We start from the raw sequence: 15,928 nt of genomic DNA on the forward strand, positions 1-15,928 counted from the left end.
CAGGAGAATCGCTTGAACCTGGGAGGCGGAGGTTGCAGTGAGTGATCATGCCACTGCACCCCAGCCTGGGCAACAGAGTGGAGACGCCAAAAAAAAAAAAAAAGAACCCAGACATGATGGCCACATACTGTGTGATTCCATTTACAGTATTATAAATATCTAGAGTAGGCGAATCCATAGAGACAGAAAGTACATTAGTGGTTGCCAGGGGCTGGCGAAGGAAGGAATGGAGAGTGCCTGCTTCCCAGGCATAGGGCTTCTTTCAGTGTGATAGAAATGTTCTGCAATTAGACAGTGGTGATGGTCACACTGTTATGCCCAGACCGTTTATTCCCCGAAGAAGACCACCAGAGTCCAGAGTCAAAGCTAAGCAGCAAGGATCTTTATTACAGGTTCGAACCTGGAACTCTCCCTCGCTCGCGAAACGAGACGGGCAAGAGAGCTCCCCCACTGAGCTCCGAGCAGTGTTATATAGTCTAAGAAAAGTGGGCATAGAATTATTATACAAATCAGATATATGATTGGCTAGTGTTTGAACAAGGCGATTTGGCTAACTATGATTGGTTCCCGCCATTTCTGATATTTCGGTTCAACCTTTGAGGCGGGAGAGCAGGTTTATGGCAGCAAGAGTTTATCTTACTTAAACACATCTTGTGACCTTGCCTCAGAACTTACAAAATTTCTGGTACGTGCAGAAAAACAGGTACTCACAGAACTTACGAAATCTCTGGTATGTGCAAAACAAAATCTCTGGTATGTGCAAAACAAAATCTCTAGTACGTGCAGAAAAACAGGTACTCACAGAACTTACGAAATCTCTGGTATGTGCAAAGATTAGAGAGCAGAACAAAGGGTGTAGTGGGGTGGGGGGGCAGGTACACATCTATCTTTGTGTCCTTTCAACACAACACTGTGAATATGCTATCAACCAGTGATTGTACACTTTAAAATGGTGAATTTTAGGCTGGGTGCGGTGGTTCACCCCTGTAATCCCAGCACTTTGGGAGGCTGAGGTGGACAGATCACAAGGTCAGGAGATTGAGACCATCTTGGCCAACATGGTGAAATCCCATCTCTACTAAAAATACAAAAATTAGGCCTGGGCGCAGTGGCTCACACCCATAATCCCAGCGCTTTGGGAGGCCAAGGTGGGTGGATCATGATGTCAGGAGTTCAAGACCAGTCTGACCAACATGGTGAAACCCCGTTTCTACTAAAAATATACAAATTAGTGGGGCATGGTGGTGCACGCCTGTAATCCCAGCTACTCAGGAGGCTGAGGCAGGAGAATCACTTGAACCCAGGAGGCAGAGGTTGCAGTGAGCTGATATCATGCCACTGCACTCCAGCCTGGGTGACAGAGCAAGACTCTGTCTCAAAAAAAAAAAAAAAAAAAATTAGCGGGGCGTGGTGGCAGGCGCCTGTAGTCACAGCTACTCAGGAGGCTGAGGCAGGAGAACGGCGTGAACCCGGGAGGTGGAGCTTGCAGTGAGCTGAGATCCGGCCACTGCACTCCAGCCTGGGTGACAGGGCGAGACTCCATCTCAAAAAAAAAAAAAAAAAAAAGAAAAGAAAAAATAGGCCAGGCATGGTGGCTCACACCTGTAATCCCAGCATTTTGGGAGGCCAAGGCGGGCAGATCATGAAGTCAAGAGTTCAAGACCAGCCTGACCAACATGGTGAAACCCTGTCTCTACTAAAAATAGAAAAATTAACTGAGCATGGTGGCATGTACCTGTAATCCCAGCTACTCAGGAGGCCGAGGCAGGAGATTCGCTTGAACCTGGGAGGCGGAGGTTGCAGTGAGCCGAGCTCACACCACTGCACTCCAGTCTAGGCGACAGAGTGAGACTCCACCTCAAAAAATAATAATAATAAAAATAAATAAATAAATAAATAAATAAATAAATAAATAAAATGGTGAATTTTAAATTCAAATAAAATTTAATAATTTTTTTAATGGCAAAAAAAAAAAAAAAAGAAAGAAAAGAAACCCATCCAGATGCAGTGGCTCACACCAGTAATCCCAGTGCTTTGGGAGCCTGAGGCAGGAGAATTACTTGAGGCCAGGAGTTCGAGACCAGCCTGGGCAACATAGTGAGACCCCCCCCCCCCCCCCCCATCGCTACAAAAAATAAAAGATAAAAAAATTAGCCAGCCATGGTAGCACATTCCTGTAGTCTTACCTACTTGGGAGGCTGAGGCAGGAGGATCACTGGAAGCCAGGAGTTGGAGAACAGCCTGGATAACATAGTGAGACCCTGTCTCTTAAAAAAAAAAGTTATTTCCAGGCGTGTTTGCGCATGCCTGTAGTCTAGCTGCTTGGAAAGCTGAGGCAGGAGAATCTCTTGAACCCCAGATGTGGAGGTTGCAACGAGCCGAGATCATGCCATGGCAACTCCAGCCTGGGTAACAGAGAAAGATTACATTTCAAAAAAAAAAAATTTTTTTTTTAAGTTAAAAATAAAATACAGACTTTGGGGCAATACAGGGGATCCTGGGAGTGTAACCCATAACCCCCAAGAGTGACTTCTGCAATCTCATTTCAAATTACAGGGTCAACTGCTATGATGTGTTTGGAGCCCAGTCACCCTTTGGCGGCTACAAGATGTCGGGCAGTGGCCGGGAGCTGGGCGAGTACGGCCTGCAGGCATACACTGAAGTGAAAACTGTGAGTGTGGGACCTGCTGGGGGCTCAGGGCCTGTTGGGGGTTCAGGGTCTGCTGGTGGCTCGGAGCCTGCTGGGGGATCGGGGTCTGTTAGAGTCTCGGGGCCTGCCAGGGGTTTAGGGTCTGCTGGGCAGGCCACCTTTTGGCCTTTCCCTCATGCTTGAGGCCATCAGCATTTCCTACTAATTTCCCATTTTAAGCCTGAGAAGTGACAAGAGAGGGTAAAGACCCAGCCTCTGCTCTGTCCCATGAGAAATACCGAGGGACGTGCCCCAGCCAGCCCTATGCGGTCATTTGCTGGGCTTCGTTATATGCCAAGGCCTATAGAACCTGAGAAGAGGGAGAGACCTCAGGGGGTGGAGCCAAGAGGAAAAGCTTATAGTAAGAATCAGCTGGCCAGGGTTACTATGTTACCCACACCTGTAATCCCAGCACTTTGGGAGGCCAGTGTGGGTGGATCACGAGGTCAGGAGTTCAAGACCAGCCTGACCAACATGGTGAAACCTCGTCTCTACTAAAAATACAAAAATTAACCAGACATGGTGGTGTGCACCTGTAATCCCAGCTACTCGGGAGGCTGAGGCAGGAGAATCATTTGAACCCGGGAGGCGGAGGTTGCAGTAAGCCAAGATTGTGCCATTGCACTCCAGCCTGGGTAACAGAGCAAGACCCCATCTCAAAAAAAAAAAAAAAAAAAGAGAGCTATTAGGTTGGAATGGAGCAATTCCCACAGTAATAAAATTATTTTAGGCCGGGCGCGGTGGCTCAAGCCTGTAATGCCAGCACTTTGGGAGGCCGAGACGGGCGGATCACGAGGTCAGGAGATCGAGACCATCCTGGCTAACACGGTGAAACCCCGTCTCTACTAAAAAATACAAAAACCTAGCCGGGCGAGGTGGCGGGCACTTGTAGTCCCAGCTACTCGGGAGGCTGAGGCAGGAGAATGGCGTGAACCCAGGAGGCGGAGCTTGCAGTGAGCTGAGATCCGGCCACTGCACTCCAGCCCGGGCGACAGAGCAAGACTCCGTCTCAAAGAAAAAAAAAAAAAAAAAAAATTTTAAAATAAATAATAAAAAAATAAGCTATTAGGCATGAGATATCAAGGCCCATAACCATACCCATCTCCTTTGATTTGCAACTTCAGTGATTGGAATATAGCCTGAAGGACTCATCAGAAATAAAAGAAAGCGTTCCTTCCATAAATGTTCTTCACTGCTTTATCTCTAAGAAGCGAAAATCAGATGTAACCTTAATGCCCAATAAATTATCGAACACCCTGTTCAAGGAGTAACAGGTATCTGTTACAAATGTTTTTGTAGAATATTTGATATGGAAAATGCTTAGCCTTTAAAGTAAAAACAGTATACAAACTAATATATATTCAATATAAGTTCAATTTTTGGAATATATGTACATAGATACTCAGATACATTTACTTATAAATATAAAAAAAGACAGGAAAAAGTGGAGTGTGGTGGTGCATGCCTTTAGTTCCAGCTACTTGGGAGGCCGAGGTGGGAGGATCGCTTGAGCCACAAGTTTGAAGCCAGCCTGGAAAATGGGTTGAGAAGGCTTTCCAGGATTGAAATCACCAGGCTGGAGTGCACTGGTGCCATCACAGCTCACTGCAGCCTCCACCTCCTGGGCTGAAGTGATCCTCGCATCTCAGTATCCCAAGTAGCTGGGACTACAGGTGCACATCACCATTCCCGACTAATTTTTTTATTTCTTGTAGAGATGGGGTCTCACTATGTTACCCAGGCTGGTCTCAATCTCCTGGGCTCAAGTGATTCTCCTGCCTTGGTCCCAAAGTGCTGGGATTATAGGCATGAGCTACCACACCCAGCCTGGCTCTCAGTTTTGTAAGTCGAAAAACTTGGACAGGCCAAATTAGAGTCGTGTTTGCCAATTTCATAAGAGACTAATTTGGCAATGTAGCGAGACACCATCTTATTAAAAACAAAATGGCCAGGCGCAGTGGCTTACACCTATAATCCAAGCACTTTGGAAGGCCGAGGTGGGTGGATCACGAGGTCAAGAGATCGAGACCATCCTGGCCAACATGGTGAAACCCTGTCTCTACTAAAAATACAAAAATTAGCTGGGCATGGCGGTGCACGCCTATAGTCCCAGCTACTTGGGAGGCTGAGGCAGGAGAATCGCTTGAACCCGGGAGGTGGAGGTTGCAGTCAGCCAAGATCGCACCACTGCACTCCAGCCTGGCGACAGAGGGAGACTCAAAAAAAACAAAACAGGCCAGGTGCAGTGGCTCACACCTGTAATCCCAGTACTTTGGGAGGCTGAGGCGGGCAGATCACGAGGTCAGGAGATTGAGACCATCCTGGCTAACATGGTGAAACCTCGTCTCTATTAAAAACACAAAAACAAAATTAGCCGGGTGTGGTGGTGGGAGCCTGTAGTCCCAGCTACTCTGGAGGCTGAGGCGGGAGAATGGCGTGAACCTGGGGGGTGGAGCTTGCAGTGAGCCAAGATCACGCCACTGCACTCCAGCCTGGGTGACAGAGCAAGACTCTGTCTAAAAAAAAAAAAAAAACAGGGAAATACACTAAAGTGAAAATGAGTTTCTACCTACCGTGAATACTAATTATAGTTTAACCAGAAAACATAAGCACAAGTGATGTTTAAGGAAGAGGTAAATGGGATGAGCTGGCCTTTCCAGGATTGGAAAAGAGGAGGCTCAAGGCAAGCCTGCCAGCTGTGGAGCAGGTGAGAAAAGGCAAACAGGACTCATTCAGGGCTACAGTGCCAAGCCTGAGACTGGAGAGGCCGAGGACACACCCTGTGTTTCTGAATAGCTCACTGGAATCAACTAAACGTGTTTGCTTGTTTAATGTGGAAACTTTCCAATCTATGCAAAGAATAGGTATAAAGGTAGAATGAGACCAGGCACAGTGGCTTATGCCTGTAATCCCAAGCATTTTGGGATGCCGAGGTGGGCGGATCACTTGAGGTCAGGAGTTCAAGACCAGCCTGGTCAACATGGTGAAACCCCATCTCTACTAAAAATGCAAAAATTGGCCAGGCTGGTGACAGGCTTCTGTGGTCCCAGCTACTTAGGAGGCTGAGACAAGAGTTGTCTGAACCTGGGAGGCAGAGGTTGCAGTGAGCTGATATCACGCCACTATACTTCAGCCTGGGCAACAGAGCAAGACTCTGTCTCAAAAAACAAACAAACAAATAAAACAGTAGAATGAGCCTCTGTGTCCCCACCATAAAGCTATAACAAAGACCAGCTCACAGTCAGTCTTGTTTCCTGTATGCCCTACCCACTTCCCAGCATATACACTTCATCCACTGCCCGAGCAGAGCCCACAGCAGTAGGAGATGGCCATGTGGGTGGACAGCCTGTGCTGGGCTTTGAGTTATGGCATTGGATAAAAGGTCCAACTTCAGTTGATGGAGACTCTTAAATCTTGGCACATGACTAGTGTTAAGGAGGCGACGTCCAGGATGGCCACATGACAGGGTGGTATCTAAGCTGATATACCTGAAGGATGAGTGGAAGTTGATTTGGTGAAGGGAGGAAGAGAATAACGTTCTAGACAAAGAGCATGACGTCTGGAAAAGCTGTGATGGTGAGAAATACGGCTCTTCCAGGAACTGCAGGAAAGTTGCTGGTGGTGGAAGATGTAGTGGTTAGTGGGGAGAGAGCAGGGCCAGAATACACAGGCCCTTGTTGGCCATGATGTGGGGTTTGATGTCTTTGATAATGGAGTTTGATCTCAGCTATGGGAGCATTTTTAGTAGAAGAATTTCGTGGCTCAATTTTTTTTTTTTTTTCTGAGACAGAGTCTCGCTCTGTTGCCCAGGCTGGAGTGCAGTGGCATGATCTTGGCTCACTGCAACCTCCGCCTCCCGGGCTCAAAGGATTCTCATGCCTCAGCACTTGAGTAGCTGGGATTACAGGCGCCTGCCACCACATCTGGCTGATTTTTTGTATTTGTAGAGATGGGGTTTCACCATGTTGGCCAGGCTGATCTTGAACTCCTGACCTCAAGTAATCTACCTGCCTCGGCCTCCCAAATTTCTGGGATTTACAGGTGTGAATCACTGTGCCTGGCCTGCTCAATTTGTATTTTTAAAAGATTGCTCTGCTTAATCTATAGAGACAGAAACTTATTACTGGTTGTCCAGGGCATGGGGAATGGGGAGTGGCTGTTCATGGGTGCAAGATTGCTTTTGGAGATGATACAGATGTTCTAAAATTGAAGTATGATGATGATTGCACAACTTAAAATATTCTAAAAGCAATTACACTTGATTGTGCATAAATTATATCTCAAGAAAGTTGTTTAAAAATTTAAGAAAGCGACCAGGCACCGTGGCTCACGCCTGTAATCCCAGCACTTTGGGACGCCGAGGCAGGTGAATTGCCTGAGGTCAGGAGATCGAGACCAGCCTGATCAACAAGATGAAACCCTGTCTACTAAAAAAATACAAAAATTAGCCAAGCTTGGTTGCAGGTGCCTGTAGTCCCACCTACTCGGGAGGCTGAGACAGGAGAATTGCTTGAACCTGGGAGGCGGAGGTTGCAGTGAGCTGAGATCGTGCCACTGCACTCCAGCCTGGGCAACAGAGCGAGACTCCATATCAAAAAAAATATATATATATGTAAGAAACGTCACTCTGCTTGCCATAGGGAGAATGGACCATCTGGTAAGAGGGGGGATGAGGGAGCTGTCAGGAGACTGCTCCAAGGAAAAAGATGATGGTGGTCTGGATTGGAGTGGTGCAGTGCAGGTGGAGAAAAGAGGGTATATGTGATGGGAAGCCAGGAGTAGGATTGGTGACTCTGGATATGGAGAGGAAAAGCAAAACTAGGAATCAAAGATGGCGCCCAGGTTTCCAAGGAGGGGTTGAGTGGTGATGCCAGTCCTATGATAGAGAACACTGAAGTACTGTGGTTCTCTTTAGGGTTGTGTTTGAGGTACCTGTCCAAACCCAAGAGGTGATGTGGAGAACACATCTAGGGAGATGGGCTTGGAGCTCCAGGGGCAAGACCCAGATTTGAAATAGAAATTCTGACATTATTGGCCTATAACTGTTCATCAAAATCGTAGTTATAGGCCACGTGTGGTGGCTCACGCCTGTAATCTCAGCACTTTGGGAGGCCCAGACAGGCGGAACACTTGAGCCCAGGAGTTCAAGACAAGCCTGGGCAACATAGTGAGACCCCATCTCTAATAAAAATACAAAAAGTTAGCTGGGTGTTATGGTGCATGCCTGTAGTTCTAGCTACTTGGGAGGCTGAGGTGGGAGGATCGCTTGAGCCAGGAGGTCAAGGCTGTAGTGAGCTGTAATTGCACTCCTACACTCCAGCCTGGGGGAAAAAAAAGAAAAGCCCTTTCTGCTCACACTCAGTCAGCAGCTAGCTGAGAATGCCTACAGATCACAGGGAAACAGGAAGATCTAACAGTTCTCTGTCCCCCTTACAGATCACAGTCAAAGTGCCTCAGAAGAACTCATAAGAACCATGTGGGCTTTCTCCCTCAGCCATTGATGGAAAGTTCAGCAAGATCAGCGACAAAACCAAGAAAAATGATCCTTGCGTGCTGAATATCTGAAAAGAGAAATTCTTCCTACAAAATCTCTTGGGTCAAGAAAGTTCTAGAATTTGAATTGATAAACATGGTGGGTTGGCTGAGGGTAAGAGTCTATGAGAAACCTTTTAAATGACAACAATACTGCTAGCTTTCAGGGTGCATTTTTAAAAAATAGATTCAAATGTCTTATCCTCTCTCTGAAACGCCTCCTGTAACTTGAGTTTATAGGGGAAGAAAAAGCCATTGTTTACAATTATATCAGCGTCAAGGCAACTGCTACACCCTGCTTTGTATTCTGGGCTAAGATTCATTAAAAACAAGCTGCTCTCAACTTACTAGGTAACTCTTTGTCCATCTCAATAACCAAAGGAAGGCGGGGCGTGGTGGTTCACCCCTGTAATCCCAGCACTTTGGGAAGCTGAGGCAGGTGGATCACTCAAGGTCAGGAGTTTGAGACCATCCTGGCCAACATAGTGAAACCCTGTCAATGCTAAAAATACAAAAAGTAGCCAGGCATGGTGGCTGGCACTTATAAGCTACTTGGGAGGCTGAGGCAGGAAAACTGCTTGAACCTGGGAGATGGAGGTTGCAGTGAGTAGAAATCATGCCACTGCACTCGAGACTGGGAGTCAGAGTGAGACTCCATCTCAACAAAAATAATAAAATAGCCTAAGGAAACGCTGGCAGACAGTAATGATGTGGCACACTGGGTATGATTTCTGCTCCTCCTCCGCTGTGGGTAAACAGCTTCTGTTTCATGCATTTAGTTTTTTATTTTAATTACACCAATAAGAATGTGCTTGAATGTTTCATGCATTTAACTTCTGGCCTGTTTACCCGTAGCAGGCTCTGAGATGTGCTCTAGAGACAAAACCTAAACATGATGCCCAAGATGGGGAGAGGTAAGCCAGAAAAGAGACACTGAATGTCCAGTGTTCTCAACTTTTTTTTTTTTTTTTTGGAGACAGGGTCTTGCTCTGTCTTCCATGCTGAAGTGCAGTGGCACAATCATAGCTCACTGCTGCCTCAACCTCCTGGGCTCAAGAGATCCTCCTGCCTCAGCTTCCTGGGCTAATGTTTGTATTTTTTGTGGAGATGGGGTTTTGTTATGTTGCCCAGGCTGTTTTCAAACTCCTGGACTCAATTGATCCTCCCGCCTCAGCCTTCTAAGGTGTTGGGATTACAGGCATGAGCCACTGTGCCCAGTTCAGTTCTTAGTAAAAACTTGATCAGGCCAAATAAAAGTGACATTGGCCAATTTCATAATAGATTGATTTGGAAACCAGATGTCAGTTTACTCAGTTTAAGTGAGATCTGTATCTTCAGTAATCAGACCTCTTGAGTCTCCCACCCAGAACACTATCTTCCTGTAGTCAAGATACCTGTCAGAGGCCAGACACAGTGGCTCACACCTATAATTCCAGCACTTTGGGAGGCCAAGGCGGGCAGGTCACCTGAGGTTGGGAGTTCCAGACCAGCCTGACCAACAGGGAGAAACCCCATCTCTACTGAAAATACAAAAAAAAAAAAAAACTAGCCGGGCACAGTGGTGCATGCCTGTAATCCCAGCTACTCGGGAGGCTGAGGCAGAGAATCGCTTGAAACTGGGAGGCGGAGGCTGCAGTGAGTCAGGATTGCTCCATTGCACTCCAGCCTGGGCAACAAGAGTGAAACTCTGTCTCAAAATATAAATAAAATAAGAAAAAGAAGAAATGGAAGCTGGGTTCAAGAGGCCAATCAGCAGTCTCTACCATCATGTAAAACACCACTCTGTGATTTGACAGTCTTGACAATGTATTTTATTTTATTTTATTTTTTGAGACCGAGTCTCAGTCTGTCGCCCAGGCTGGAGTGCAGTGACATGATCTTGGCTCACTGCAACCTCTGCCTCTTAGGTTGGAGCGATTCTCCTGCCTCAGCCTCTTGAGTAGCTGGGATTATAGGTATGCACCACCATGCCCGGCTAATTTTTGTATTTTTAGTAGAGACGGCGTTTTGCCATGTTGGCTAGGCTGGTGTTGAAGGCCTGACCTCAGGTAATTCACCCACCTCTGCCTCCCAGAGTACTGGGATTACAAGCGTGAGCCACCGTTCCCGGCCGACTACGTATTTTCAATATACTCCCCAAACTACAGCAAACTCCTCTTTAACTACTCAGGATTTAGGGTGATACCCTCCTTATGCCTAACTTTATCACAAGCTTAACCCTCATCTCATTATATAGGATGAGATTACTTCTAGGAAGATTTTCTGTGTATGGAGAGTACATCATTTAAGAATATTTTAGGTTAGGCACTGTGACTCATGCCTGTAATCCCAGCACTTTGGGAAGCTGAGGTGGGTGATTTGCTTCAGCCCACGAGTTCAAGATCAGCCTGGCCAATATGGTGAAACCGCATCTCTACAAAAAAATAGAAAAATTAGCCGGGTGTGGTGATGTGTGCCTGTGGTCCCAGCTACTCTGGAGGCTGAGGTAGGAGGATCACTTGAGCCCAGGAGGTCGAGGCTGCAGTGAGCTGTGATCGTGCCACTTCACTGCAACCCAGAGTGAGACCCCATCTCTGAAAAAACCACAAAATACAAGAAAAGAATACTGCAAAGACCCTTGGTAGGGGTGAATTGGAAAAAGTAGAGAAATATAATATTTCTTGACTGCTGTACTCACTGTAACTGTGAGAGAATTGGCTCTTTTAACCAACGGATAAGAAAGGAAATATTAGCTATGAAGAAATGTCTATCATGTTGATTTTGACATCCTAGACACATTAATCTCCTTGCACTTTTAGTGACATTAGAACCTTAAGCAGCTGTCTGAAGTAAAAACAAAGCTCTCAGGTGATGAACCACCTAATCTCTCTGGGTATTTGGATATGTGTTAATCACAGGAGTATTAGGTGTAAAGCCACTGCTTCTGGGTAGAGGCTCCACTTCTGGCTGCACGGAGGGCACAGAGAGCTTTTCCTTCAGCCTGGAGAAGCTTCCTAAGTGTGGGCGCCACCTTGTGGGACACGCATTGAACTAAGAAGTAACAGGACAGTCCCTCCCACCAGTGTCCTTCCAACAGTGTTGCATACAATTTGGCTGTATATTTGGCAGGCAGTGTAATGAGGGAATCAAAGACCAGGATCACAGACTCGAAAGAATTGAAAACAGGGACTCCCAACAAAAACTTGTACACGAACCTTCACAGCAGCACAATTCATGACAGCTCAAAGGTGGAATCAACCCAAATGTCCATCAATAGATGAATGGACAGACAAAATGTGACATATCCATGCAATGGAATATTATTTGGCCATAAAAAGGAAGGAAGTGCTGATGCATGTTGTGATGTGGGTGAACCTTGAAAACATGATGCTGAGTGAAAAAAGCCAGACACAAAAGGAGAAGGACTGTATGATTTCACTTACAGGAAATGTCCAGAACAGGCAAATCTATATATAGAGAAGGTCGATTGCTGGGGGCCCTGAGAAGGGACCAATGGGGAGTGACTGCTATTGGGTGGGGTGCCTTTTTGGGGTGATGAAAATGTTTTTAACCAGATACAGGTGGTGGTTGTACAGCATTGTGAATTTACTAAATACAACCAAATTGCTCACTTAAAAACAGTAAATTCAGGCCGGGCACAGTGGCTTACGCCCGTAATCCCAGCACTTTGGGAGGCCGAAGTGGGCGGATCACATGAGGTCAACAGTTCGAGACTAGCCTGGCCAACATGGTTAAACCCCATCTCTACCCAAAATACAAAAATTAGCTGGGCATAGTGGCTGGCACCTGTAATCCCAGCTACTCGGGAGGATGAGGCAGGAGAATTGCTTGAACCTGGGAGGCAGAGGTTGTAGTGAGCCGAGATCGCACCACCACACTCCACCTGGGTGACAGAGCGAGACTCTTGTCTCGAAAAAGAAAAAAAAAAGTGGCCAGGTGCCGTGACTCATGCCTGTAATCTCAGCACTTTGGGACACTGAGGCAGGTGGACTACCTGAGGCCAGGAGTTCGAGACCAGCCTGGCCAACATGATGAAACCCCATTACTACTAAAAATACAAAAAATTAGCTGGGCTTGGTAGCACATGCCCAGCTACTTGGGAGGCTGAGGCAGGAGAATCACTTGAACCTGGGAGGCAGAGGTTGCGGTTAGCCAAGATTGTGCCACTGCACCCCAGCCTAGGTGACACAGAGAGACTCTGTCTCAAAAAAAAAAAAGTAAATTCTATGTTATGTGAATTTCACCTCAACTGAAAAAAAAACAGGGTCCCACAGCTGGTCAGGGGAACTTGGGCAAACCATACAACCTCTAAGCTTCCATTTCCTCACAATCTCTGAAGTCACTTCCAACTCTCATTTGGCTTATTCTGTGAAGGATAAAACAGAGCTGACATTTGTTCATTTGTATTGATTTTATTTACATTTTTGAAAAGGAAATAGATACAGATGGTAAAGAAAGTTTTGGTGAAATGTAAATCTGATGCCCAATCCTGTGGCCCCAAGAAGAAGTATTAACTGTGCACCCACTACATGCCAGGAACGGTACTTGGAGTCTTCTCAAGAGCTTTTTAAAAATATTTTTATTTTTTATTTTTTTTAGTGACAGGATCTCACTCCGTCGTCCAGGCTGGAGTGCAGTGGTGCGATCATAGCTCACTGCAGCCTCTACCTCCTAGGCTCAGGTGATTCTTCTGCCTCAGCCTCCCAAATAGCTGGTACTACAAGCATGTGCCACCACACTCAGCTAATTATTTTTGAAGAGTCAGGGTTTCAATATGTAGCTCAGGCTGGTCTTCAGCTTCTGGCTTGAAGTGATCCTCCTGCCTTGGTACATAGAAGGGGTTACAATATAGATATACTAGAGTGAGAGCATAGATGTGATGCCTGGCGATATGTGGTTTACTTGTGAGACAGCACCGGACCTACAGCCATCTATGACTCCTACTATATCTTCCATGCCAGGAGTAACAGTGAGGATACCTGGCAATAATAATAAGCCTAGAGTCTAATGGCTTATTTTTTGTAGAGATGGGATCTCACTGTGTTGTTTAGGCTGGTCTTGAACTTCTGGTCTCAAGCGATCCTCCCAACTCAGCCTCCTGGGTAGCTGGGATTATAGGTGTGCACTACCATGCATATATATGTTTTTTTCTTTTTTTTTTTTTCTTGAGAGAGACAGAGAGAGAGATGGGGTCTTGCTATGTTGCTCAGGCTGATCTCGAACTCCTGGCCTCAAGTCATCCTGCTGGCTTGGCCTCTCAAGTGCTAGGACTACAGGCATGAGACGCTGTGCACAGACCTAATAGCTTATTTTTAAAGCTATATCAAAATGTCATGCACCTGAACATTTGAAGTAACCTCTCTGATACAGTTTGGATATATATCCCCTCAAAATCTCATGTTAAAATGTAATATTCAGTGTTGGAGGTGGGGCAAGATGTGAGGTGTTAGGATCATGGGGGTGGATCCCTCATGAATGGCTTGGTGTCCTCCCCCATGGTAATGAGTTCATGCAAGAGCTGGTTGTTTAAAAGGTGAGGTGGACCTAATCTCTGTTGGACTGAACAAAGGGGGACGAACGCAGGAATAAAGATAAAGACCAAAGAGTATATTTGGAAGAAGGGGCCAGGGGGCTCCTTGCTTCTAGTGACCAAGGGCCCTGAGCTTTAGAGCCCTTTGTATTTATTGGGTAAAGGAGATAGGGAGAAGAGAGGGTGGTTGTTGGTCAGCAGCCTGAGTCATAGCAGGCTCGCAAGACTGCATTCTTTGAACAGTAGGCTCTAGATGTCCCAGTAGATAACCTCAAGGTGCACAGCGCCAGGGAGTGATTGCCCTCAGCAAACCTTCTGGCGGCTAAAGCAGAAGTGAGTTTGCCCACATTCTGCATTCATGATAAACAGTTTGCTCTTTGATCATATAGCCTCAGTGGAATGCTGAGTTGGTGATGACCCATGGGCATTTGGCTCTCTACATTTCCCCCTTTCTGTTTATGAATTAATTGAAAGAATGTAAGGCCAGGCTGGGCAGCTCTCATTTTCTGATTGGCGGTCCATCCAATTTTACAGACTATGAACAGGAGACAGAGAAAAAAACAACATTATTGCAAGGACTACATATAAGATATTAATGAGGTGCTTTAGATAGGTCCAAGGGTTGAGGCGCTCCAGGCCTTGCTGGAATTCGGTCCAGTCTTCTAAAGAAGGCTGAAACTCTTGAGTTTGTTTATTTAAATCAAGAATTTTGTTTTGTAATTGACCAATATCAAAGGTGATGTTGGATGTGCAAGCTCTCTGCAAACGGGCTTTCACGAGGTTCCACGGATACTCACTTTGGTTATATTCTAAGTTGGTTACACAAATATGAGTGTGATTAAAATGATGGTGCAATTGCTGTTGCAATTGCAAGTTTTGTACTTGTTATTCTAACCATAGAACCATGGATTTCAACATTGCCACTTCAGTTTGTAACTCAGTGTTAATTTTATTGTGAAGTAGCCACACTTGGTTGGCTATACGCATCCAGTTTTCCACATACTGAGTTGTTTGAATAGAACTATGCAAAGTTACAGAGGACATCACAACAGAAGTTATTAATGTGACCAAGGAAACAATAGCAAAAATTATGATGCCTAAGGCTTTATGGACACAATGAGTAAGATGAGTTAAAAGTTGTTTCATGAAGTGCAAAGCAGGGGTGGTAGCCCAAGGCTCAGACAGATTAACAGGAATCCATAGCCCAGGGATGCAACCCAAAATAATCAAAGTAGAGATATTATGTGTGTGCAATGTGCTATGATTAATGCAGTGATATAACTGGCAAGATTTACAGGTCAACTGGGTATTGTTTACCTGGAGCTGGTCCTTCTTAGCTGCCAAAAAGACATAAGGATTAAAAACACAAACTATAAATCGAGTGGTGATATTCTTTACAAACGTAACATTAAGACTGTGTTGCTTACTGTTGCTATTATTGGATAGTATCCCATCCCAGATGCTGCCATTCATAAATGGGAGTGCTGCCTTCCCTAATGTCTCTTGGATTGGTCCTTTCCTCCCTAGATAATGCCACTGAGGAAGAGGCGGGCTAAAACCTGCTCCATGCCAAGCAATCCGGGTGGCAGACTGGGATTGGATCCCGGTACGGTATAAAGAAGCAGCATTAAAAGCTTGCTACCCCATGCCAGCAAAGTTTGTGCCGTGATTTCTGATTTTCATGTTTTCCATATAGTTGACCTTTAGGTCCCCAATCCACAATGTCTCCAACTTACCATAAATTGTTTTCTAGCCAGTGGGCCAAGATACTGGGTCCATGGAGGTGGGTAGGAACTATCAAAGGGAATCCATTCCATACAGTCAGCACAATTAGGGCGATTGGGCCAGGAATGGTTGGTTAGCACACCAGTTACATTAATAGAACCAAGACTTAATAGGTACATGACTTTACCATAATGACTCAACCTTTCTTGAGCTTGAATTATAAGACAGCTATGGTTGAGTGACGTCTTTGTAGTGATAAAGGGAGTCCTTCTAGTGGGGCGCTATAATTAATGACGTTCTGAGAGCCCAACTGTTCTATGTCGGGGGAGTCAGGGGTCCTGGAGCCCACACTCCCTGATCATAATAAATCTCAGGAGGAGTGTCACTCCAAAATATAGGTTGCACTACTGGGAGATTGAGAACATATGCCCCATATGTTTTTGCCTCTGCAC

The 15,928-nt window shown here is 45.8% G+C and overlaps 1 protein-coding gene across 2 annotated transcripts in view; it reads left to right on the top strand.

The window, feature by feature from the left end:
* ALDH2 (aldehyde dehydrogenase 2 family member) overlaps window positions 1-8,568 on the top strand; it is a 43,484-nt gene extending 34,916 nt beyond the window's left edge. For both annotated transcript variants that reach the window (XM_008004748.3, XM_008004749.3), the window contains 2 exons: window positions 2,557-2,671; window positions 8,126-8,568. In XM_008004748.3, the coding sequence (XP_008002939.1) occupies window positions 2,557-2,671; window positions 8,126-8,158 (148 nt within the window). In that variant the 3' untranslated portion in view covers window positions 8,159-8,568. The remainder of the gene's footprint in view (window positions 1-2,556; window positions 2,672-8,125) is intronic.
* Window positions 8,569-15,928: the final 7,360 nt, after the last annotated feature.

This window comes from Chlorocebus sabaeus, chromosome 11 (genome assembly GCF_047675955.1).
Source record: "Chlorocebus sabaeus isolate Y175 chromosome 11, mChlSab1.0.hap1, whole genome shotgun sequence".
NCBI lineage: Eukaryota > Metazoa > Chordata > Mammalia > Primates > Cercopithecidae > Chlorocebus > Chlorocebus sabaeus.